Source organism: Antennarius striatus, chromosome 4 (genome assembly GCF_040054535.1).
Source record: "Antennarius striatus isolate MH-2024 chromosome 4, ASM4005453v1, whole genome shotgun sequence".
Taxonomy (NCBI): domain Eukaryota; kingdom Metazoa; phylum Chordata; class Actinopteri; order Lophiiformes; family Antennariidae; genus Antennarius; species Antennarius striatus.
In genome coordinates, this window is record NC_090779.1 from 13,255,001 (window position 1) to 13,275,318 (window position 20,318).

Here is a 20,318-nt window from a genome sequence, read left to right on the forward strand (position 1 = left end):
AACCCTCCAGATTGATCATTTCCAGGAGGATTATCTATGTCAGGTATGATGAACAGCCTGAATACTTTATGAGACAATGTCATTTCCATGGAAAGCTGTATATCAAAAATCACCAGAATATGATCGGTGTACCTTGGTGGTCTACACCTATCATGGGAATATAAATAATGTCTATGTTTCATTTATTCTAATGTTGACAAATTCTTAAATATTCAGCCATAAAGGGGTCATTTAGGGAGATTTCTGTGCCACTAAACATGCTGGTTGGGTCATTTTTATCCCAGAGATAACAAAAGAGTTAAATCATGACCACAATCATTCTCCAGTCAATACTCTGGTGAGGTGACGTTTCAGTCTTCATAACATGCAGTACCTGAATGCTGGCACAGATAAGATAAGAGTGGATGTGCCACCACTGATGGGGTCGCAGCTGTGGCGTTTGCAGCAGATCTGTTAGTCGTCTCCAGGTCCATCACCTTTTGCAGCAGAGCTTGTCTCTGTGTCCTTTAGCCCTAAATCACTGGGTTGTCTTCATGTGTGAAAGCTCTTCCTCCCTCTCTGGCTCCATAATTCATCGTGGCTGTCTGCTCTCTCTCTTTCTCTCCCCCATCTCACTCACTTTACTTCTCCCATAACTCACTGGGGTCTCTCCACGCTCACTCACTCCTCTCCCCAGAACCATTCATGATTATATATTTGTAGCACTCTCTTTCTCCCTCCATTTCTGTTCTCCTCCCCTCTGCTCTCTCGTCGTTCCCCACTCTCTTTCATTCTCTAAACAATTTTCAAATCCACTTTTGACGTAGCATCAATGCTGTGAGTCATAGCAGCCCCCTCCCACCACCACCACCACCATTGCATCTCTACCAAATATCATTCATCTATTCTTGTCTGGTGGAAGGTTGTTTGGCTGCCTGCCTGACTTCCAGCAGGCAGAGTGATGGACAAGGGGTGAGACCCAGCAGTGCGATACACTCCTACAACACAACAGAGACCAGACACTACTGTATAACACTGCACTGAATGCACAAAGAGCTGCGGAGGAGGAGGATGATGGACAAAATAAAAGTGGAGTGGAGAGAGACTGATAAACAGCGCATCACTCCGGGGGAGCATTTTTCAGTCTTTGAGCTCATTATGTTCATGAGTGAAGATAAACTCAGCCGCGTATCAGCACCAGTGGAAACCATCAACGCAGATGTGAATTAAAGCTGAACTTTCTCACACGTGATGAAAACACTTGTGAGTGAGTGCACCTATCTGGAGTCACAGGCTGTTTGGCCCGCAGCATTAAAAGTGCAGCTAAGAGCAAGACAAGTCTGTCAGTGTCGTATCTTCAGCTGAGCAGACCTTCATAGGAGATGATAAAGAAAATACGACCCTCTTTGTTTAGATCCTTTCCTCCACCTCCTCCTCTTCCTCCTCTTCTTCTCCTTCACTTAATATTTACAGAGAATCTTGCTGTTGTTTTTCAATCACACACTGAAAGTCTGAGCTGCCCCAAAGTAAAAAAATAAATAAAATTCTGCAATACCTTCTCGAGAGTAGACACACATAAAATACAAACACTGCTGGAGGAGTATGTTTTACAGACATTGAAGAGCACCCAACCTTTCTCTGCTTTCAAACAACCAGGACTTTTGCCTCTCTTGACATTAAATGTCTGAATATTAATGACACCTATCTCTTCCCTGTTGTTATTTTTGTAACCGTGTTTCCTTACATTGCTTATCCAACCATCCTTACAGCCCTGTGATGATGATATGAGTCTCCTATGTGTGCCTACAGGGCCTATAAGATTAAGAGCTGCTCTCTGTACCGCTTAAAGTAGGTCTGATCCTTTATCAGCAAAAGTAGTTCCACTACTTAAATTATTAGGTTTAATATCTGCATCTGCTGTTCCACTGCTGGTCGGGACTCATTCCACAAACTGTCCACTGTTTATGTTCAGTTTCATTCACTTTCTGGGTAATGAATTATTTTGGCCTGGTTTGCCTTTTGGACCAACGTTTGTTCATCTTTGGTTTTATGTATCAAAGATGAACCAACATCTTCCTCAGGTGAGGTTACTGTGACTCCACGTCTTCTCCAACAAAAGCTAACTAGAGCAATAGCAAAACCCAACTAGAACCAAGGCAGTCACAGACTGCAACATCCTGCAACACCCATGAATTCAAAATTTTACCTTGACCTACTTGCATAGATCAAAGCCGGTGCACTGACCTACTGTCTTTGATCGAAGCACTAGCTTTGATCGAGGGTCTTACTCACACTGGCCTTCTCCCTCGTCTTTCTATCTTATCCAGTTTCTGAGTGTACAAAAGTTGAAATTTGACCTTGACCTAGTTTTCTCCATGTCAAGGTCATCATCTCATTTTCACCCCCTTTGCTGCCCGAGTAATGTGCTTTTTGTTCCATCTTTCTATCTGCAAGGGTTGCGTAGATATTTTGTGGAGTAACTAACGGATGAATGAATGAACATGCGAACACTGACAATCACAATTACCCACCATGCTTTGGTATCTTGCGTTAAAACACAGGGTTTCCCACAGCTTGAGTGTGTTTGCTTTATGTCCTCCATGCAGACACAACACAGAGGCACAGGCCTGTGATACCGATAGCCGCTCCACACTCAGTCCTCCGCTCAGTGCTAATAAACGCTATCAGCACAGACTGAGGCTGTATGTCATCTACTGCATTAGTTACTATACGGTTTTGTCAGGCCGACTGCTTGTGTTTTCATTATGTACATTAGCACTGCTTCCATTCTGTATCAGTCCTCTGATTACAATAAATGCTCACTCGCATTGTAATGATGGGCTTAACAATAATGGGCTATAAATTAAAACACTGCTCAGAAGCAAACACTATTATGCTGTTAGTGTTTATAGTATGCCGATGTATGTATGGCAGAAATGGTGGATAATTACCATTTACACAGGCAGTCACACAACACAACAGCCACTTATCGTCCATTTGCTTCCATGTCTAGGGGACAGAGGAGGGATTTGTGTTCTGATCAAGGATATCAAGGCCTCAAATGCTCATTGCTTTCAGGCAGAGATCAATAAACATATAACTAGCTGCATCTTACCTGTGTTAAAACACACCAGCGACGGGATGGAACTCCTCTCTCTCATCTCACAGAGAGGAGGGCAGGTTGAAAAGATTATTAAGGTATAATTCACTGCTCTGTCTGTGTCATTTGAGTTTTGTGTTACCAGTGATATCACCCCCAACTCACACACACGCACACGCGCACACGCACACGCACACGCACACACACACACACACACACAAACAGAAACCCTATGAGTGAGTGGCAAGCACTGTGCGTGTGTGTGTGCGTGTGTGCGTGTGTGCGTGTGTGCGTGTGTGCGTGTGTGCGTGTGTGCGTGTGTGCGTGTGTGCGTGTGTGTGTGTGTGTGTGTGTGGTGGGTGCTTCTATATGAAATGTACACGAGGTTGAATCTCAGTGGTGTTAATGGCTTTTTAAATGTCAGGGAAAGTCAGGGAATGATAAAAGAGAGATCTGTTATCCACTGTCCTCATGATCACCGTGAAGCACAGCGCTGCTCTCACCTCACCGAGAAGCTTGTGTCTGTGTGTGTATGAATGACTCTGTGTGTGTGTGTGTGTGTGTGTGTGTGTGTGTGTGTGTGTGTGTGTGTGTGTGTGTGTCTAGGAGTAGACCAACGTCTACCTGTGCTGATGTCAGCATGATTTATGCACCAATCAGATTAGCTCTGAGAGAGAGAGAGAGAGTGAGAGAATGAGGGTAGGGAGGGGGCGTCAGACATTACTTGCTGGTTTATTGTCGTGTTTTCCATTATGTATTTGGTTCAGTGTGAGGTGAAAGATAAATTAATAGCAGTTGAACTGGTGCAGCTTTGTACTTGGCCAAAATTCATGCCCTGTTATGTGTTTATTCCACACAGATGAACACAGAGCAGAATATTTACATATCAGAAGTGTAATCTATATCAGAATATGATAAAGGTAAATGAATCTTATCTGGTCTACAGATCACTGAAGACATTAAAATTCATATTAGATAAACACAGTCATTTAAATTTAAACTTAATAAGAAGTATACCTGTAATAATCAACTGTGTCAAAATTTCACATCAAATATCACATTTTATGTAGTTTGATTTAGTTCAGAAAAAGTAACCAAAGTTTGTTCTCGTGAAAAGAAAAATCAAACATCTTTGAACATGATTAACAAACGCCAGCAGGAGCAGGAGGTCAGGACATGTAATGTGAATGGAGAAAGCAGATATCAGCAATGAAGCAACATGAAGCAAAAAAAAAAAAAAAGAAGACATTTATCAATGAAATATTTATCAGGATTCATCAAAAATGAATCAAAATGAAGACATTTTAAAAACTATTATTGATTGAATCTTTTTGTTTTTAAATCCATCCACAAAAGCAATCAGTCATTTATGCAGAACATGTCATGCAGCCGTGCTGACACGGTGAATCTCTGTGGCACCATGCCTCCAGGGTGCCCCCCCTTGGATGTTTTCATGGCCCTCAAACTGAGAGGGGTCCCCAGGGAACACCCAGAACTTACTGGAGGGAATACAAACCTCATGCGGCCTGAGATGAGAGGGAGGTGTGGACCTGATGTTAGAGCGCCGGCTGCCCGTTCAGGAGAATCATTTTGATTTGTGAACACAGACGCAGGTGGTGTGTTCATCGGCCTCTTACATTACATTACATTAGCCACTTACCCAACCAACCATCTCAGCTGCCTCGAGGCAGAGTACACCCCGGATGAAACGCCAGCTCATCACAGGATCTGTACACAAACCCTTACAGATCTTGTTTGATGTCCTGTTGAACATCAACAATTTGAGACAATTTATGACTAAGCATTAGTTGAATTTGTTCTCGGCACACGTTTCGTCATACATCAGCCTTATTTTCAACATTTGTAAGTCAAAGCAGGTAAAATTAGGTTTAAGTCAGTACAAGTAGGAGTGTCATATTACAAACCCACCAATAGCAAACCAACAGCAGTCTAGTTCACATAACTCCTCCTCTGATTTCAACGTTAAATACTACACCTCATGGATTCACTGTCAACTGCCTTCTCTGGTATTTGTGTATTATCCAAGTCAACCACAAACACACACACACACACACACACACACACACACACACACACACACACACATACACACACACACACACACACACACACACACACACACACACACACACACACACACACACACACACACACACACACACACTAATACAGCAGTGTGTACAGCAGTGATTCTGTGTCTAATTACCCATAAATGTTTCTGCTGAGATTTGATTCACCTTCAGGTAGACAAAACCTCTGTCCCTAAAAGCACACACACCTTGCTCTTCTGTGTGTCTGTGGGTGTGTGTGTGTTTTGCCCGGTGTCCTGGTCTGCCCTGTCCCTCTAACAGAGGGCTGAGTGATGTCACAGCAGACTGCATTTTAATAGAGAGGGAAGCAATTAGTGATGGGAAGGGGCGAGAGGTGGGGAGATGGAGGGGCTGTCTGTGTGACACACAGTACGCACAGTTCACACACACACACACACACACACACACACACACACACACACACACACACACACACACACTCATTACTAAGGATGAGTTAATTAATTGCACGGTGATTCATGGTACTTGTAATTAATCTCGTTGGTATGTGAGTGTTTTGGAGAGGTTACTCATCCCACTTTTCACACACACACACACACACACACACACACACACACACACACACACACACACACACACACACACACACACACACACACACACACACACACACACACACACACACACACACACACACACACACACACACACACACACACACACACACACACACACACACACACACACACTGGCAGTGTAAATGATGCTTTGTTAGCATAATGTACCTTCTTTTAAACCAGTCATTGCTGTTATTGGTAGGTATAAAACCTCATATTCTTGTATTTGGATTTTTTTATTGCTCATTATATGTTCTCGCTTACCATAATATAGTTTATTGAGCTTTGTTTTTACACTAGGTACCATTTTACATGCTATACTAATTGTCTTTTATTTTACACGGCTCTTCAGCATTAAAGTTTTGGTGTGTGTGGAGTGCTGGAGTAAAACAGACTTTACAAGAAAAAAGATATCATGATGAATAAAATGTGAATGGATGTATTAAGACTTTAACACACATTTAAAGACATAATACGTGTGTGTAAGATCTATAAGCATACACATGGGAGGTGTTTCTCACAGAGCAGCGAATAAAACTGTGGGAACTCACCTCATGAAGGTAAATAATAAGAACAGATATAAAGCTAACAGGGCAGTGAGACTTCTCATCACCGTGTACTTTGGTGTTTTTTATTTGGTTAAAAAGCTTTTCCCAAATTAGGGAGTCACAGACAAAATGTGCTGTATGATCTTACATTTATTCCCTTTATTGCACCCGGTCACTTCATTTCCCATTTCCTTTTATTCCTCCTGAGAGCTCTTACCTCATTCCGCTCTTTCTTCTTTCTTTTAAAGATCGCTCCAGTTGAAAAATTAGTCAAACTAAACTTGGCTTCATCTACCCATAATCCTTTGCATTCATTAGCGTGAGCGGGAGTGGTGTGATCACATTTAGAAATTAAACAAATAAAAAAGTTGAAGATAGCTGAGTGAGTGATGAGGCCGGCCATTTGGAGTTAGCATAAATCTGAGCCTGTCAGCAGCTCGCCTATGCTTGTTATGATTTTGCCATGTTGGGATATATGAGCCTAGTTTATTAGAACCCAACACCACCAGGCTTATTTATAAGCACATCCTGGTCTGCTGCCAATAAGCCCATTAAGAGCATTGTTGTAGACTGGTTATATGATCAAATACACAACAGTAATTGTGAGTGGTGAGAGGCCGTACCGTTTCTCAATGAGGTGATTATCTGTGCGCAGGTTATTGTGCTATTTCAGCGCGACAAGTAAATCTGCATCACACCGTCAATTACAGTCGAAGCTGTCAGAGAAATGAGTTGTGAAAATGACGACATTAAATGATGATGAGGGGGAAAGAACAGAACAAGAAAATAGACAAAAAACAGACACAACCTGTTAAAGACAGAGAAATAGAAAGAATACGTTTGAAATCAAACTAGGAAATTTTATTTTACTGGTGACAGATGGTCACAGTTAGGAGAAAGGAGAGTCTTGTTGTTTAGCACCCTGTTTTTTTTCCATCTATACTTCTTTCTCTTCTTACATGTGCTCCCTCAATGTTCAGGCCAATATTTCTCAGGATACACAATGTTGGTGAGTCTTGACGTAATTTTTGAGTAGGACAGTTCTTCAAATCATAACTTTAGAGTTTTATGTGGTGGATGCTTTTGTGAGAAAACATTTTTACAGCTTGTATTCCATTCTGAAAAGGCAATTAGGGGAAAATAACTGGTGACACAGGAACATCTCACCTGATTTTTATGTGCCTGAAAGCCAAGGCTCCAAAAGGAATCTCTGTTGTGCATCTGAAATATGTTCATTCTCATGTTGGGCTTACATCAAAGTCCACAGAGCTTTTTATTTATTTTTTTCTGTTAACATATTCAAAAGTTCACACTCCAGGTCTCATCACGAATCCTTCAGAGCGTCTGAGCAGATCAGGAAAATTAAGGCGTACAATCTCTATCCCTCCATGTGTTTACAAAGTGGAGGGTGGAGTTCCATTTGTTATAACCCATCACTTTGTCAGGTAGAACAAGTAAACCTTAGTTGTGTGTGGCCTCAGTTTTTGTTGCTAGCATGGAACCAGTTGGTAGCAAGTTATGCAACTACACAAACACACACACACACACACACACACACACACACACACACACACACACACAGAACACACACACACACACACACACACTGATAGCTATTGATTCACACAGCGGAGCCAGTTAAGATAGAGAGAAAAATGAGATTTCAAAATCAACATGGCTGATGGGGGGCGGGGGGAGGAAGGGGGGTGGGGGCGGGGGGGTAGCATGCCTAACAAGAGGACAAGCGATGGGGAGAGGATTGGTGTGGGGAAAAGAAAGGAGGTACATCAGCAGCAGCGAGTGGAAGATGTTCCGATAGAGAGCGCACATAAACATGCTGATTGTGAATGTGTGTGTGTGTGTGTGTGTGTGTGTGTGTGTGTGTGTGTGTGTGTGTGTGTGTGTGTGTGTGTGTGTGTGTGTGTGTGTGTGTGTGTGTGTGTGTGTGTGTGTGTGTGTGACCTTGGCTTGGCCCGGTGGTAAAGTGGGGCGTCAAGAGAGTCAGTGTGGGAGCAGCCAAGCGTTCTCCCCCAGATTAGCAGGCTTTATTACTGCCACCAACCACTGGCCTGACAAATCCTGTTATTGCATTTTGCCTTCCTTCACCTCTCTTTCTCTCACTCTCTTTCTCTCACTCTTTTAATTTCCCTAAAAACTCCCTCTCTTCTCCCCCGTCTTCCTGTCGTACACTTGTACACATCATGCTTGTCTCACTCTCTGTTTACCCACGGTGTGTTTTTGCTTTATTCTCATCCTCATTGTCTTTTTCTCCATCTTGATTTTCTTCTTCCTTTACAACGTTTTCTACGTACTTTAGCTCCAGCTCTTGCCCCGCTCCTCTCTCCCCCTTCTACATCCCTCTCTATAGTGTGATGAATCTGTAGACAGGGGCTAATAATTGTACTTCAGCCCAAGTGCTCATTTTTCTTTGTGTTTGAAAGCTGTGACAGGTAGGAGCCCCCCCTCCACCCTATCCCTCCCCTCACCCTCTCTATCTCTCCCTTTTTCTTTCTATGCTCACACAATGGGTGAGTAAAATAACACAGGGTTTACAAGGTCACGCTGTCTAGCGGTGAGGACACGCAGGGGATTTGGGGCTGGGAGGGTTTCCTCAAACATGCCGTGTTGAGACTTCAATAAAAACAGAAAATTAGAGTTTGCAGATCTACGAGAGAAAAAAGTACGTTTGATGGTGAAAAGTATTGCAGCTACCTGGATCCAAATATTAGCAATGCTGCTTCTAGTCTTTGTAAAAGAACATACAAAAGGCCATGGTGGTGAGAAAGCGTGTTCTTTGACGCATGTGCCAAGAGCTCCAACATCTTCATGTTGCGCAACTTTCATCATTTGCAAAGAGAAAAAACAACTTCAACACTTCCTGTCATACAAACATTTGCTTCTCATTTGCAGTGTGTTTCTGAGCAGCTTGTCGTTTGTGAGTCTGCCAACCAGCAACGTCTGTCCGTTGTAGTTATACTGGTTGGTGCATCTCAGAGACGAATCCATCCAGCACAGATGGGGCAGTCCCAGCGTTGTCTACTTTAAAAGCCTGGTGACACAGAAGTTCTTCATCACATATTGAATTTAAAATTACATGATTAAAAAAATCTATAAAATAAGATTTATAAAATAAAGGGCTTTTATTTTGACAAGAACATTTGTTTATCTACTAAATAAGTATAAATGTTTAAATAAGGTAAGAGAATGATCATATTATGAACGAAATATACACAGCGAGGAGTATAAGTATAACCCCTCTGGATCATTCAGATGGTCCCTGGTGAACTTTAGACATGTGCTGACTCAACAGGGGAACCTTCTGTGCAATGCATGATTTTAAACCATTAAGCCGTCGTGTTCTACCGACAGTAGCCTTTGAAACTGTGGTTCCAGCTCTCTTCAGGTCGTTGACCAGCTCCTGCCGTGTAGTTCTGGGCTGATTTTCTCATCATGAGTGATGCCCCATGAGGAGAGATCTTACATGGAGCCCCAGTCCGAGGTAGACTAACAGTCATTTTTAGCCTTTCCCATTTTCTAACAATTGCTGAAACAGTTGATTTATTCTCACCAAGCTGCTTCCCAATTGCCCCATAGCCTTTTCCAGTTTTGTGGAGCTCTAGTATTTTGTCTCTGGTGTCTTTAGAAAGCTCTCTGGTCTTCCCCATGGCAGCAGCTGGATTGTGACTGACTGAGGGGTGGACAAGTGGTGGGTGGTTAGTCATGGGAAAAAAGAGGACCTTTTTTAAGTAGGACGGACAGCTTTTTGAGAGTCATAATTATTGCCGATTCCCATGAGTGCAAATACTTATGAACCCCACTACATACAAATAAATAATTGAAAAGTAATTCAATGTGATTTTCGGATCTTTTTTTTTTTAGATTATGTCTCTAACAGTGGAAATGGGTCTATGATGAACATTGTAGGCCTCTCCCTATTTTATAAGTGGGAGAACTTGCAAAATAGCAGGGGGTGTAAATACTTATGCTCCTCACAGTGTGTGTGTGTGTGTGTGTGTGTGTGTGTGTGTGTGTGTGTGTGTGTGTGTGTGTGTGTGTGTGTGTGTGTGTGTGTAATTGAGAGAAGGAGTAATTGCAGACTCAATGAAAAAAAACACATATTGCGATATTGAAAAGACATAATAATTTCATCAAATCTAAATTGGTACTTCATGAAAATTGATCAAGAGTTTTAATCACAATGTCATCCTCTGAAGAGAGAAGCAATGAGAGCAGGAATAAAGGAGGGGAAAAGAGAGGAAGACTTTATTGCCGGCTGTAGTTAGATGGTAAATTTCCTCCTGGCAGATATTTATTGAGTTAGTTAAGTCTAGAGAGAGCTTTAACATTGATTGTGATCATTAAATATATCCGCTTGAAATGGCAACATGGCATTCCCTCGGTCAGAGGAGCCAATAGCAGTAGAACAAAGCCGTAATCAAATCAATTCTCTCATAATTATTCTTTGAGCGGTGGAATTAATCACAAGGAGAAATTAAAACAATAATGAAAGAAATGAAATGGTAAGCCATAAACCACTACATTCCAAATTGAAATCAGTGTGGTGGAAGAAAAAAATATCAGCTGTAAAGTCAAGTTATTATAGTAACATTCTCAGATATATACAGTATGGGTTATCTGGTTCACAGCAGCTGCCAGTTTTGTATTTTCTTGTATATAATCATAACAGAGAGATAAAGAGACAGAGGAATGTGTGTGTTTGTGTGTATGGGGTCAAGAGATCAAGGTCCTATTCTTGTGAGAATCGTGCTTCTCTCTCCTCCCTGCCTGCTGAGAGGAAGTGTAGTGTATTGATTAACTATCAGATAATTCCGATAGAGCCTGATCAATAGGACTTTGTATGAAAGCCAGGCAGGACCCTCCTTCCTCACTCCAGTGCACAGCCATGGATCGGCCACCACATCCGTACAGATGTCTAGTTGTTTGTTCTCTTGAAGATTCTCCTTTGTGTCTTCAGTCCAGTCCCCTAATCGAAGGTTTCCTCGAAAGCTACATCTGTTTTTTTTGTAGCGCTACTATAATAGAGTTGTCATTGATAAGCTAAACCTGCAAGCTCAAGCGTGGCGATGTCTCACTTTTCCAAATTTGAGTGGACGTGTGCCCGTCAGCTGAGGTGCTATAATAAAATATGTGGAGTAGGTTGAAATAAATAACAAATAAGAGAGATTAACAGAGATTATTTATTAGTTACAGTGATCAATTTCCAGCACTACGCCTTGATTATGATTTCTCAGATTCAGACATCCTCCTCCAGCAGGGAGACGGAGGAGTCGGTAACAGGTGGAAGACGACAGGAAGTCAACGACTGGAAATTACAAACATATTATGGAAGAAAAACTAAAGACTAAAACAGCAGACATGATGAAGATCTGACACAACAGAAAACAGAAATACATCGAGTCTCAGCTGCACCAGGCTAACAGAGAGGGAATGTCATCTATAACTAATAATAATAATGCTAGTTGTTACGTAAAATTAAGCATGGCTCTGGCAAAACTGCCCAATATTATTTTTATTACACCTTAATCCAGATGTGATGATTGAAAAGAGGGAAACACTGTGGAAAGTTCTCTACAGTTCTACGATTTGTGTTTCACTTGGTTGTTCACTGGGAATATATGAGATACAAATGTGTCTCACAGCTGCAGTATCTCTGTTCCAGGTGTGTCCTGTGCTGTGAAAGGACAGTGATAAGACACCTGTAGTCTGGCTGCAGTACAGATTATAACAAGACACGACGCTCCTATCAGTTCATGCACAGGCCACATGTTTCTGACTGAATGTGTGACGCCGTCTCTCAGTAGAGAGACTGAAAAGGAGGAAGAGGAGAGATTATGTGTGTAAAGAGGAAAAAGAGTGTGATACAGATACACTATTAGATGATCGGAGGAGTGACTCCATCATGATGGCCGATGTGAGACCATACAGGTCATCTGTGGCATCGCCTGGTTCATCTGTTCTTTACACACACACACACCTGGCATAACCGTAACAACAACACAGAGTGAAAAATGTTGTTTTTATTAAAGGTATCATCAAATACAAAGAGGAATTATGATTCACACTGAATTCATTTTCTTCTCCTTAGCTGTTCTAAGTCAGTTTGTTACTCAAATACCTCCCCCTAATGGCCTACAAATAATGGGACTGTCACATCGTGCACCTAAAATGGTTTCACACACATTACTAAAATGTTGTTCCTCGTGTGTTTTTCTTTTTGTTTTACAGATATCATGATGCTGGAATGCTGAAGTTTCAAGAGCGACCTACGGCACCCAGACTTCCAAAAAGCACAATGTCTCCCAACAGCAGATTCACGGCAATCAATCCGCAGCAAACCTGAAGCCAAGAGTTCAGTATTAAATGATACGATAACAACAGGAGACTGTAATCATTTTGATCTTCTGCCTCAACAACAAGGGTAGAGGCAGAGAAATTAAAGACCTTGGACTCCTGGAAATAAGATTCTCTACTATCTGTATATGCTTCTCAAAAGGACTCAGACCACCCCAAAAATACCTTCAAATTATACTTTAGATCTACCAGATAGATTATTAACATGTAGGTTGAGTCAAATCACAAACAGGAAAAACAACTGATGTTCACACCCCTTTAGCACATGCCCAGAAATCAGGATATGTAAATATATATGTACAGAAAACAAATAGGGACATTGATAAGAAACACAATTAAGAATAATGTATATAGCCATATGAATCATACCTCTAGTGTGTTTATATATCCTTGAGTGTCTGTTATTTTTTATTTGTTCTTTATCCAAAAAGAGTTAGCATAAAGTTAAAGCAACGTGCTCCGTATCCAGATAGGTAACATCATCATTCTCAGAACAAGTCAAGATTATATTAACGGGGAAGAACCAATGTTTGTGTGATCTGCCACAGTGAAAACTCATGTGGTAGCCCTGCACTGTTAGCAAAACAAGTCATTAGCTTTTTTACACTGTTAAATAGACAAGCGAGAAATGGACAAGTTTCCAAATGTTCCCCATCCCCTCACCTCTCATTGTAAATTTCCACACCAAAGCTGGACACACACACAAACTACTTTTTATTTAATAGAGTGTATATGAAACCCCATCCTGTATTACATAAGTAGTGTTTTAGCCCCTTTAGCAACATGGACATATGGTTTGGCAGCTCTCTTGTATTGTATAAAGTACAGTTATCTTTTATTTGGCTCATCCCTAACTGGACATCAATGTGACCTGCAATCCTTCCTCCTCCTCCTGTGACCATCAGAGGGCCTGTATGCCTGCAGACGTCTGCGCGACCAGGCGCTCGCTCAGCTCCCAGAGGCTGGCGGCGCTGCTCTGGTCTTGGGCCTGGATGGACGGCTGGCAGCGAAAGCAGTTGTTGAAGTACATGCCGCCTATCCCCTCCAGCTCTGGAGCCACGGCGCAGTACACCGTGGTGGCTGCGCCTTGTTGCTACGGACAGAAAAACACACAAAGAGAAGAGTTCAGCAGATGAATGGAGACTCAGGCACAAGACAGCTGTCAATCTGCCAGAGGAGATGAAATAAGGATACGTCATGCACCGACATACAGACATCAGGATGAGTCTGGTCCAGAGAAAACACGAGAGGATGAAAAACGGACACAGACCACATGGCGATGTCCTCTGTGAGACAAACATCTACAGACACACACCGGCAGACACACACACACAAAAGACAGCAAGACGGCATTAGCAGGAAAAAAGATGATTCCACCCCCCGTCTCCTTGGCTTGGGTCACCATGCGGGGGAAATGTAACCCCATGCTGTACATATATTTATATACATATATTTATTTATTTATTTATTTATTTATTTCTCTATCCGGTATGTACAGGACTTCTGGCTATGTGTGAGAACGCTACAAAGGAACAGAGCAAAAGTTGAGAAGGTGGACAAGAAAAAATGACACCAGCTCCTGTCTGGATGAGAATCACCAGGGAAACCACAGCTTTTATGTACAGGACAGTGAGAAAGAGCAGATTCTAATGCCATGGTGATGAATATGTATATTTTCACATGATGTGTGTGTGGGTTCAGCCAAGTGGAGGATGACACGTTGAAACGATGCAAGTACAACTCTTTCAATCAGAAGTCCATTGTTTGTAGAGCAGTTATGTTTTCACACACACACACACACACACACACACACACACACACACACACACACACACACACACACACACACACACACACACACACACACACTTAAGGCCCTTTGGCTCTTTTCGAGTAAGTCCACTCTCAATTTTAGGCAAGTTTAAATCTCAAAAATCAAGTCTCAACTCAGAAATTGATTCCGTTTCATGTCGTCTCGAGCCATGACGCGCTGCAAAGCACCGTTGCAACATTTGGACGCAACCTGCTAAGTCTGCTAATACACCCTGTCCCATCAGTCAGTAATTAGTGGGGGATTTTCTATGAGGATGGAGATTTCTGTGACATTTGAAAATGAAAGTTGTAACTGCAGCATAATAAACACGTCAGGGAGAATTACACACATAACCAAACCGCTAAAGGAGGGATCTTTCATGTTGCGGCTCCGGCTAAAAGCTGCTGTGACAGCTTCCCTGCAAACTCCAGGGCTGGAGACGAATTCTATATGGCCACATGAAATGGCTCGCCTCTTTATCTCCCAATAAGAGGCAGCAAAGAGGGGGGATTCAGGGCGGGGGGAGGCACTGATGTGAAGACTGAGCACTAATTTTTAGCACAGAGCACTGGCACACAGACAACACCATATACACAGTTGTCAAACATGGGCAAGACACACATATGCATAATGAAGCTACATTACATGCCAACCGTTTGAAAAGGCTTCCCAAAGCAACTACAAGAACCGGCACATAAGAAGTGGAAAGATCCATTGAGGTCTAAAGCATTTATACTTTCTCATCCAAGTACAAAAACATGCACGGAAATCCAAATGCAATGACAAAAATACACACAAACCAGATTTCAAGAAATATTTTACTCATTAATACACACACACATCAGCTTACACACAACCCCTCCTAAGCTCCAAGTAAACTTCTGCCAGCAGTCCTGGTTGGTAACGTGGCAGCAGCAGATTGAGTGCGTTTGAAGCACAGTGTGATGAGAGAGCTGGTAAACAGCAGATGAAACGGCAGCATCTCTCTGTTTGCCGCTGTCTGTCTCACCTGCCAGCGGGGTGATAACTTCATCCACATCACATGTCGCCATATCAAAGACAAGACAAATGCCAAGCAGTGTCTCCGAGTTGCAGGTTCACACACCCTGGGTTTAACTCATCTCCCTTTGCTTAGGGCATCTGATTTAGCTCGTCTGAAAGCTAAATGCCTTTAAAAAACTCCACTGAAGATTGTGACGCTTCAGGCTCCGTCTCGCTGACGCCCCGTTGAACTTGGCTGCCTTTCAAAGCGGTTTGTTTATGTTCAGTTGGCAAACCTGCTACAAGTTAAAATATTGATAAAATAAAACTTTCAACTTCATAATCCAGATTTATGCTGTTGACTCCCGAACGCAGTTATTTTTTTCCCTCTTAAAAAAAAAAAGCACTTCCATTTCTCAAAAATGTTTTGTCTGTGTTAGCGCTTCTCTCTGCTGCAGGCTAGTTAGCAGTGCATGGATCAGTACATGATCTGTGCTATCTTACTGGTGTTTAGCTCATCCCCCCTCACCACTTGACCTTGTGGCCTCTGTAGAAGATAAGGCTGATGAGATTAGGCATTAACATGCTCAACCACCCACCACAGCCATCTATCACTGTGTGTGTGTTTGCAGAGTGTGTGAGCTTTTGTGAATAAAGAGAGGGGTATGCAACAACCTTGATATGCATCTACTGCACAGTTACATATAAACACATACTGTATTCATACATGTGTGACCATGAGCGTGTGTCTGCACAAAAGACAGAACAGATACTTGACCTCTCAGAACAGTCAACACGAACAAAAGGTGATGTCACTCAAAGAGTTTGCACCATATGCATCACCGGTGCAATAATTACTTCTAACCTACATGAAACTGTAGATTATGCCTGTAAATTTAGCCATTAACAAACAGATGGATTCTGTTGTGTGTCTTTCTATCCTCTGCAATTAAATGTGAATCATTTCGTTATGTAGAGTAGATTCAGAGACAAGTGTGTGAATTGTTCTGTATGATCCACAGCTGGAGACTTAGAGTTGCTTGACATGAGATTTAAAAAAATTCTGAGTGCAGATTTTCAATGATCACAGGACAATAATGTACTGTAGTTTGCCGTATTGCAGTTTATTCCAAAGGGTTTGCAGCTATAGAAAATAAAACTTATTTAGTTAATTATTATAGCTAATTATATTTATGTTTGCCTGGTTGCCCTGCCTGCAGCTGTGGAGTTTAGAAAGCTAATTACATGGATTCACCTCAGGTCTTCAGATCTGACCTGGGTCACCCAAGATGTCCAGAGCTAGGGGGATGAGTTCACCCTTTCACTTACAGATTTCAGGCTATTCGTTTATATTCTTTAAATTATCTAATAAATTACACACACAAAAAATCGCTTTGACTAGCCTCCTGTAATTTATTGGGCACAGTGAAAAATGTTCTTTCTATTTCAATGATGAGATTTTGCTTGAACATTCCCCAAAAAGAAAACTATCTAAGAAAACTGCTATCACCGCACTAACTTAGGGAGGAGACAACATAGGATGGAAAAAGATATCCAGAGTAACTCATATAAATAAAATCACTCCTCTGCCCTAAAATAAAAAACAAAGACCACAGCACCAGAGCAAGATATCAAAGTGACGGATCAGGACAGAAACATGTGACAACATATTTGACTTCCTCATGTGAATATTTGATTATCTGGGTGACAAACACCCAAATGCTAACTGAATTCTCACAAAACACCCTGCAATACACTGACTGCAGAAAAGCATTAAACCTGCACTGACTGGGGATCCACTATTACTGATCTGAATCTGCTCAAAGATCCAAGTCTTCCTTTCTAAGTATCAATATACCCAAGGACCTCATGGACTTGTAATAGCAATGTCTTTTGTGTATTGTTATGCAATAATCAGTTGCTAAAAACTTCTTATTGAGCGTATTCAAAAGCAAAATGGTTTATGTGGGGGAGGATGTGATGTTGTTGAATTAACAGTAATGTTACTTTGCTGTGTTCTGTTCTGTGTCTTCATCATCCAAATTGTACTCAGCCGTATGACCTTTCTCTGATCCTATGCATGTGACCCTTCATCGACACCTGTAGTTATGACATTGACCTCTCCCTCTGACCTGGATGTAAATAAACCCAGTACTGTAGACCAGTCTGATTTTGGCCCACCACTGTACATAAAATCCTGTACATACAAACAGCTATGCATGCTGAAAACCTAGCAATTCTTTCAGGTACTTTTATAATCATTAAATTCTCATATGGCATGTGGTGAAAAAAATGAATAACTAAAAAAAAAAAGAAAAAGAAAAGTTAAAAAAAAAAAAAAGAGTTGATAATATTGTCAGGCAATATCCTCTCTTGGACAGTGTGTGTAGAGTCTTCCTGTTTTCTTACTCCTGTGGGTGGTTCTCTTCCTTTACCTGTCCTTCTGTGTTTCTGCTCACCATCTGTGTCAGGTGTTGTCAGTTGGCATTTGTGCAGCAGCGAGGGTTGAGGCAGAGCACAAAAGAGAGGAAGAGTGTTCACCAGCTGACCTCTGTGATTGCATTCCCATTCAGGAACAGTGTTGCGTGTTGGCAAAGCATTTTATGCCTGGAACACAATTTGAGGAGTTCAGCTCCTGGCAGGAACCATAGATCATTACAGTATCTCCATATGAAGGCACTCTGGACATGCAGCAGGTCAAGAAAGCAGTGTGGGTCGGAAATCTTTGTTGTTGTTTTTTGTTGTTTTTTAGAAATTTCATCTGCCTGCTTGAAGTGTGGCAAACTGCCATTTACAGGCAAGCAGCAGCTTGTAATACAAGTACCCACTGTAAGGTAAAAAAACTATGCTAATAATTTCCTGCAAATACAATTTTACCACTTTTAGTCACATTTTAAGAAAATAAAGACCCGTAGAAAAAGATCTGTAGCTAAACTACAGAGTTTTCATCTATAATTTGTAACAACTAAATTATAAAGGCACTTGACAAATAAAATGACTTCAAAATGTAATGTAATAAGGCGACAGCATGCATTTGGAAAGTCTTTCCTGGCTTGTAGCCCAAGTAAGGGATCAGGAGGAGTGCAGTTTTTGCCTCAGCCCTCTGCCAAGCCTTGTGGACTAGCTATCCTAAAAGTGGGATTCCAAAGGGATTGTGATTCTGTTTCAGGAATGTTTTTTTCAGCCTGTGATGTTTAAAATAGATGGAGGTGTCTGATTTTTAACCTGTGCTAAAGATATTTTACATTTAATAAATAACTAAAATCTGTATATACGTGTAGTTTATGTATGAACTTGTGTATGGAGTTGTGTTTGCCTTCAGCCGCGGCTCCCCCCCGTGGGCTGACAGCTCAGCTGAGCGTGCTTGGCCCAGCACCAGAGGGGGTCCTGGGTGATGCGGTCCCCTGAGATAAACAACCTGTATCTTCATTCAACTTGACCATTTAACCAAAGAGGGAGTCGATTAGTACCTCAAACACCTCAGAACACACTTCAGAAAACACCCTCGCCCTCACCCTGTGACTGTGTGGTGACTGATGTAGGTCACAGGTCACTTTAGACCGGAGCAAGTACAGATGCTGGGCATTTTATCAGTTATAATAATCCTTGTGCACTTCATGTTATTCCCTTCTACAAAATCGACAGGATTGAGTATAGTCTACAGACTTTATTCCAGTAGGAGTCATGTCCATAATCAGACTGAAAGCTTGTTTAGATCTCTAGAGAATGACCAGTTCACCTCATAATCAATCTCCCCAACGATTAGCCCACCCCTGGTCATCTGTATGTACTAAACTCTATTTCATACCCTCCATTAGTCCACAGGCTGATGGCTAATACTCACCTACTGGCAGTGTGCTCCCCTGAGGGGCATTAAGGACAGGATGAAAGGACCTGCCTCCTCCCTCCCTCCTTCTCTTTCCATTCCTTCATTATGCCCGTTCAATCTCTCTCGGTCTGTCAGCTTTGCCCCCTGCACCTTCCTCAGCCCCTTTCTTTTTTCCATCAACCCTCTCCAGGTCCCCTATTCCCCTGCAGTCCCCCCTCAGGCCTCATAACTTACAGGTGTGGGCATACAATACTACTGTAGCTGAGGTCCCATGGGCAAACTACCATTTTAAGACCTCTTGAAAGTAAATAGATCTCAGTCCTTGGAGTCCCAGATCACAGATGAGCACCGTTGACATTCCGTCTTCCTATCTAAGCAGAGAGAGTGATGTAGCCTCGGAAGACAGTGAGAGAAAAAAAAAGAGAGGAATAAACTATGTAGGAGTAACAAGAACACAACAAAAAGCATCACAGAAAACCCCCTCCCTTATCCTCTGTGGCCCGTCTTTTTTACTCCTTTTGCGCCAGATAAGATCAACCAAGTGTCAGTCATCAACAGCCGGCTGTCACACTTATTGTTCATCCGGTATGCGAGTGTGTGCCCATGTAAATGTGCAGCCCAATGCGACATCGCTGCATACATTTAATGCTTGTGAGTTTGAAGAGAACAATGGGATGAAGGAAGTGAGGAGCGAGGTGGGGGGAATGCAAAGGACAAGAAGGGGAGGAGGAGGGGGATGCATCGAGAGGAGAGGAGTGACAAGGAGAGCAGAGAAGGAAATAAAGGCCAGGAGGAGACGAGGGAGCTAGGACACAAGGCATCCAAGGGGAAAACGATGAGGTGTCAGAAGGACTTGCCCAACGACTGTGAAACTATCTCATTTTTATCTTGCGGGAGGACTTCCGAAGTGATCCGCACAACCTAATTATTTTCCCCTAATAAAAGCAACATATGCTAAGACAATAAAAAGCCTTATTGGACACCTATTCATTAAAGAGGAGCAGTAA

At 42.1% G+C, this 20,318-nt stretch overlaps 2 protein-coding genes across 2 annotated transcripts in view; one reads left to right on the plus strand and one right to left on the minus strand.

Moving 5' to 3' along the window:
- The window catches only part of LOC137594017 (transcription factor Maf-like), a 45,211-nt gene extending 32,394 nt beyond the window's left edge, over window positions 1-12,817 (plus strand). Inside the window, exon 3 of the mRNA XM_068313195.1 lies at window positions 12,563-12,817. The gene's annotated coding sequence lies outside the window, so the exon portion shown is untranslated. The remainder of the gene's footprint in view (window positions 1-12,562) is intronic.
- Window positions 12,335-20,318, minus strand: part of wwox (WW domain containing oxidoreductase) — a 130,998-nt gene continuing 123,014 nt past the window's right edge. The window contains exon 9 of the mRNA XM_068313191.1: window positions 12,335-13,781. Coding sequence (XP_068169292.1) covers window positions 13,590-13,781 — 192 coding nt within the window. The 3' untranslated portion in view covers window positions 12,335-13,589. The remainder of the gene's footprint in view (window positions 13,782-20,318) is intronic.